The sequence below is a fragment of the Colossoma macropomum genome, unplaced genomic scaffold (assembly GCF_904425465.1).
Source record: "Colossoma macropomum unplaced genomic scaffold, Colossoma_macropomum, whole genome shotgun sequence".
Taxonomy (NCBI): domain Eukaryota; kingdom Metazoa; phylum Chordata; class Actinopteri; order Characiformes; family Serrasalmidae; genus Colossoma; species Colossoma macropomum.
The window spans coordinates 5,714,958-5,721,703 of record NW_023494805.1 but is presented as its reverse complement, the minus strand read 5'-3'; the positions used below and the strand labels follow the sequence as shown (position 1 = coordinate 5,721,703).

Genomic DNA, 6,746 nt, shown 5'->3' with positions numbered 1-6,746 from the left:
CCAGCCTTAAGATCAATCTTAACACTCTTAGTCTGGTTTAAAACAGTACTGACCACATGACAGCGCATGACAACACCAGTGAAATACACTCCAGCAAGCCTTTTATATAAAAATGTTCATGCATACAGATGACAGACGTGTACTGCATACAGACAGTTTAAAGGCTGACTGTCTCACAATCAGAAGAAACAGAACTAGAACTCACTTCTTCGCTGCAGGAAACATTTCAACTACTGTCATTTTGCTAACGTACCACAACATTATACAACGTCTATTTCTAGCGTACATCACTGTACAGTGAAAATATGTGCTTTTGTGCAAAAAGAGCTGGATGATGTTTTTGTGTTTCCTTGCAACTACTGGACCAATAGCAGCAGTGCACACCTTCAAAATGTCCAATCAGGTACGACACAGGGCTGGTGTTTCCACTGAACGAACAAGTGCAACAGACCTCATTACCTCACTGTCTCATTGTCTGAGCAGCAACAATGATCACACTCATCACCGCTCTTTGCCTATTTACTACAGGTGAGTGACATTTTGAATTTGTTTTTATAAAATATTATATAGCATATACCATATTAATACTACAACCAATGCTATAAAACCTCTATACACACTTTTTCAGTGAAAACTGGAATCTCTGGGCTTCAAGTACAAACTGTGAGGAGTGGAAATAATGTTGTCATAAAATGTGATGAACACATTGTCAAAGACAAGAAAACTCATTTATTAGCTTGGTATAAACAGAGTTTAGGAAATGTGCCAGAGAATGTATTGAGACAGTTTGGAGATGGAGAGAAGCTCAGACATACATCAGGTTTTAAGGACGGCCGCTTCACTGTGGATGAAGAAGCATTTGATCTCAGTATAAAAGGAATAAAAGAAGAGGATGCAGCAACATATTTCTGTGGAAGAGTAAAGACGAATGTTGTAGAGTTTGGATCTGGGACTCGCTTGTTCTTTCAAGGTAAACAGCTCTCTCTAACTTTAATATCTGTAACTGTTAATTCTATTTATTTTATTGCAGTTCAAAATTATATATGTTTATTTGTGTTTTACAGTGATCATTGTTAGTGTTATTTCTGACTGTTTGCTGTTTCTACTAATTGATTTTAAAGCTGAGACGATGGACCATCGATCTCCGACTGAAATGGTGATCGAGACTGGAGAGTCTGTTACTCTCCAGTGTTCAGTACAATCTCTTACTCCAGACTGTTCAGGAGAACACAGTGTGTACTGGTTCAGACATGGATCAGGAGAATCTCATCCAGGAATCATCTACACTCATGGAAACAGGAGTGATGAGTGTAAGAAAAGCTCTGAGACTGATTCTCCTACACAGAGCTGTGTCTACAAACTCCCCAAGAGAAACCTCAGCCTCTCTGATGCTGGAACATACTACTGTGCTGTGGCTGCATGTGGACAGATACTGTTTGGAAATCAAACTAAAGTTAATGTACAAGGTGAGACTTTTGATGGAATAGAGCTTCTGTTCTGTAACGGAAATTTTCTGCATGGTGAATTATCACATCATTTTACCAGAAGCAATTCTAATCCAAGGTATACATTTTCTGTCATTTCAGAAAATAACAGTTGGAGTTTCATCATCTCGATAACAGTGAATGTAATATTTCTTATTGTGATCGTGGCTCTGATTGGAGTTCTACTTAAGAGTCAACAAAGAGGTTAGTATTTTTCTTTTTAGAGATGATTTACATTCATTTCACCAAAAATTAAATCACATTATTTCTCTTTAAAGGTGCTTCCAACAGCCGCTCAAGCCACACTGATCAGGTATTCATATCTACTTTCTCTGATCATATTACTTCACATAACAACACATTTGTTCTACAATCTGTACAGCTGTTGTTATAATTGTTGGTTTTTATCTGCAACTTACAAAATTGATATTGTTTTAAGTCTTATTGTAACATCGGCTCTCTATGTGGCCAGTATCGCACAGATATCTTCAACGCTGTCCTGAGTTTTGCTAAGAGAGTGAAGGAAAGTCAAGACCTGTATTCACGAGTGGAATATAGCTGATGGGAAACGATGCAGACAGCATCACCACAATGGAGTTATCCTCAGATTTAACAGAACATTTGTACTGTAACACAATTTAGATCATGTTCATCTCAAATCTGAGAGCCAAAGAGATCCAACTACAAAGAAATAACTGTTGTGTGTCACAGCTTCTTCAGTCAGGCACAGCTACATGTAACCAATTAGAATTGGTTGAAGTTTGTACTGAATAACATGCCACTGTGGAATTCATTATGTGCATAATTAAGACTTATTCAATCTATGTGTAATGGATAGCCTCAGTTGTAAATCAACTGAAAAATGGTGTCCCTTTTTACTTTTTTGTGAATATTTTCAATAAAATAATTTATGTTTCTTGCAAAAAATGTATTGTGTTAATGTTTAATTATAAGTTGAACTGAGTAATATACAGTACTTATTTTGTTTGACTTTAATGGAATTATCCTCAGACTTAACAGAACATTTGTACTGTAACACAATTAAGATCATGTTCATCAATCAAATCTGAGAGCTAAAGAGATCCAAATACAAAGAAATAGTTGTTGTGAGTCACAGGTTCTTTAGTCAGGCACAGCTACGTATAATCAATGTAACATAATTAAAACTCATTTAATCTATGTATAGTGGATGGCCAAATAGTGTGCTTTAACTTGTTTGTGAATATTTTCAATAAAATTATTTATGATTCATGCAAAAAAGATTACTGTATTGTATTGTGTTTATGTTTAATTATAAGTAAAATTGAGTAATACACAACACTTATTTTGTTTGACTTTAATTAGCACTGGATGTCAGTGTAAAGTATGTAAAAGCCATCAAGTCCTGTAATTAAAGCTTTCCTACTGAAAATATTTATAATATTGTAGTGTTGGCACATGAGCCCCAGAGGATGCCATTTTTCTGCTCAAGGAAAATGCTCTTTTATTGAGCAAAGCACACAATGTCTCTGAACTGCAGGGAAAACAGCAGGGAAGGTCACCTCTAGCCATACAACACCCACTCACAGTGACCCCTACAACCACACTCGGCTTAATTTTGCATGCCACACCCATATGCCACAATATGTTTCTCTTGAAATATGGGGACACAGTTGCCTCATTTTTCAATCATTATTACTTTTGAACTATTACTTTTAAAGACTTTTGTATATTTCATGCCTGTATTATTCACAAACATGGTACCTGACTCTGCTGAGATGTTGGTATGAGTCGTATCTAGAAAGTCTAGTGGGTAACGATGCTGCTGGAGGATATTAACCCTAACATTGCAGGTCAGCAGATCATTCTTTTTAAAGAGGTTTTATTTTACTGGTTTTATTCACTTCATTATATTTCTCTGTGATCTCTGAAGGACAACAGTAGGGTATAAAGCAACTACCCTGTCATTTACTCAACGTGAAGAGAAGATCATTTTCTGGGTGTTGATTTTGATCTTACAGGCTGTCTCAGTGGAGGGTATGGAGATGGAGGTGTGGCCATTGTGCAGTGGGAAAGCTCTACAAATGCTGCAACAGAGCAAAGACCAAAGACTTTTTAACTTTTTCACTTTTCACGCTAGTGCACACTGACACAGAAAACATCTTGCTGTGTGATTTTGATATCATATACTCCATATTGTTGTATAACTGTGGTGTTTTTTTTTATTCCATTCTATTTGTATTTGCAAAACCAGTTTAACATGTGTGCTTTAACTGTAATAGACTAGTCAGCTACAGTACTGAGTAAAATTACTTCCAGTCTGACACCTTTTGTAAAGATGAGGAAAAGAGATGACCAAAGCAAAATGTTATCAATTTCTGCTTACACTGAAGATATCTTTATATAAGAAAAAAAACATACGCCATGATCATACACCTTTTTATACTTTATACCTTTGTGCACTTCCCCTTTGCCAAGATACCAGCACTGAGTCTTCTTTTATAGCTCTGGATGAGGTAGGACACAAGGGACCTCGGGCCATTCCTCCTTCCAAAATCTCACAGAGTTGCTCAGAGTTGGGCTACTTGCACATACATCGGCTTCTTCAGGTCTTCTCAGAGGTTGTTGATGGGGTTTAGCTCAGAGGACTGAGAAGGCTGGTTGTGCAAAGGCTCAATTTTGTCATTAGTGAACCATTTGACTGTGGATTTGGAGGTGTGCCCTGGCTCACTGTTCCGAGGAAAGATTCATGCATAATCCAGTGTTAACCTCCTGGCAGAGTCTGGCAGATTTTGATGTAAAATATCCTGCTAATGGATCATATATTCTAACAGAGTTGCCAGGGTCTCTTTAGAAGGGACTGAAGGTTCCACTGTGCATCAATCCATTTCAGATCAGCTTGCACCCAGACTTTGTTGACATATGACTTTCACTGTGCATTGTACAGTCTTACCTTGCGATAAAAAAGTAAAAGTATTCCTGAGCCCTTGCACTGATATCCATTACAGACACATAATGGTTTTAGCCCCTTAAAATCCCAGTCTTACAACATACAAAGGCTTATTATTCAGCAACTATATGGATTATAATGCAAACTGGTGGAGTTTTTTTAGTTATATAAGTGCGTAGTGAAACTTTGGACCTGCAGGTGGACCTGGACATTTAAGGGATTAATGCAGTGCCACCTGAGGGATCGAAGAAGGACATGGGCATTCAAGTTTTCTGCCTTGACTTTTACACACAGAGATTTCTCTGGATTCCATGAATCTTTAGATGTTATTAAGCACTGTAGATGGGTGAAATACCTAAAATCCTTGCAACCACTCACTGAGGAACACTGTTCTTCAACTTCCGTGCTGATGCATTTTTAGCATCAAGCCTTGAGCTCACCTTTCTCCTAAAAGGTTACATTTTTTCTGGACCCAAGCATGATTACATAATTTATTTAGGATGCTTTCTTTCACAATGTTCTTTGTCTTAAATTGCCCTGTGTCAACTTTTTTGTAATGTGTTGCAGACATCAATTTCAGAATGAGTGGATGTTTACGAAAAAACAACTTAGTTCACAAGATAAGACATATATATCCTTTCTCTGTATTGTTTCTGTTCAGATCAAAGTATATTTATAAATCACTGATATCTGTTTTGACCTGTCCAGGGTGTATCCTGTCTTCTACCCAATGACTGCTGGGATAGGCTCCAGCTCCCCCCACGACCCAGAAGGATAAGCGGCTTAGAAGTGTGGTGTGTGTGTGTGTGGTGTGTGTGTGTGTGTGTGTGTGATATCTGTTTTTATTTGCATTTTTCCTAGTGTTCCAAGTTTGGAGTTGGAATTGGATTTGTATTAGACAGTCTGTTTGAGTTAAATATGCCTAAAACATGAAACTAAAGGTTGCTTTGAGCTGTAGCATTTCTTCTCCATTCATTCTACTTGGAATTTCTGTAATTCTAAACATACAAGAATGGATGTTTTATATGAGAACCAGTATAGCCTAAGAGAGCTTTACGCAAGCCTGTAAACAAGTATAGTAGATTACTTATACACACCATCACCACACTGAACAGTTACAGCATGATTCACAGTACATTTAGATGTACAGTTCAGTTAGACCTCAGGAGTAACACTAATTCAGAAAGAAAGATTCTAGCCATTTGCTATGACCAAGCTAGGTTTGTGATTTGGGTTTGGGTTGTTTATAAATGGGGTGGAAAAAGTTCTGAAAATCCCTTCATAAGTAAAAGTACTGTTTCTGTAGTGATACTTTACTTGAGTACAAGTAAAAGTATTAATAAGTAAGAGTAAATAAGTTGTTTATTGAAAAACTACTTGAGTAATTGAGTTACTTTTTCATATATCTGCAGTCACAACCTGAAAATATTAGTTAGAGTTAGAGTAGACCTGAGTTAACCTGGCCATATTAGAGTTAACCTGGCCATATTACTGGAATTAATCTGTACACACAAAACTAAAGCCAAACATATGACATGAGGAAAAAATATTTTGAGCTCTGAGACTGATCACAGTATGTTCTGCTAGTGCACATTTACACACCTTTCTCTATACAGCATAAGAAATAAGATTTACATTAACTACATGCATTTGAAGATTAAATGATTATATATGGCTTCCTAGTTTATCTGGTAAAGTATTTAGAGTTCCTGAAAGGCAGTGCAGAGTTTTTTACTGTTTAATTAAGTCTTTTTTTTGCTTTAGACTTTAAAAACAGATGACTTGATTGAGAGTTGAAATAATAAGCAGCATGTATTAAAAGGCATCAACCTCTACAGACAGTGAAATGAAAATGCCTCATGCCTGTAAAGTACAATTGCAGGGAAACACTATGGGTCTTGATGCTAGGGGAGTATCTAACGTATTAGCTTTTTATTCCTACATTTAAGGTGGACCGATATTCTGATCGGTATTTTGGCAGAACTGATGTCACCTACACCTCATTTAGTCCCACCCAACTCAAATCATACAGAAAAAAAAAGGACTTTCAAAAATCTCACAACAGAAAATACCAACAGCATTCTTTCTCTGCCAGTTCATTGTAAAATCACCACAAAACTATAGAAGAAGAACATGAAAATTAGTAGAGAAGAGCTTTAACCTCTTATTCACCAGGGTATATTTTGTTTTTTCCATTTGAATTCACATGACCAAATCATAAGGCAAATTATTCAGTAACTGCATGAAATAAATGTAATTTTTATTTTATTTTTATTTTTTTGTAAAATTTCCCCTCAAATTGACAGAACGTGTTTTATGATCATACACATATT

At 36.5% G+C, this 6,746-nt stretch overlaps 1 protein-coding gene across 1 annotated transcript; it reads left to right on the top strand.

Moving 5' to 3' along the window:
• The first annotated feature begins 488 nt into the window (after nt 1–488).
• LOC118826052 lies at nt 489–2,046 on the top strand. The gene is made up of 5 exons (XM_036596941.1): nt 489–528; nt 629–970; nt 1,122–1,520; nt 1,763–1,797; nt 1,957–2,046. The coding sequence occupies exons 1-5, from the start codon at nt 489–491 to the stop codon at nt 2,044–2,046; spliced, it is 906 nt and encodes a 301-aa protein (XP_036452834.1).
• The last annotated feature ends 4,700 nt before the right edge of the window (nt 2,047–6,746 follow it).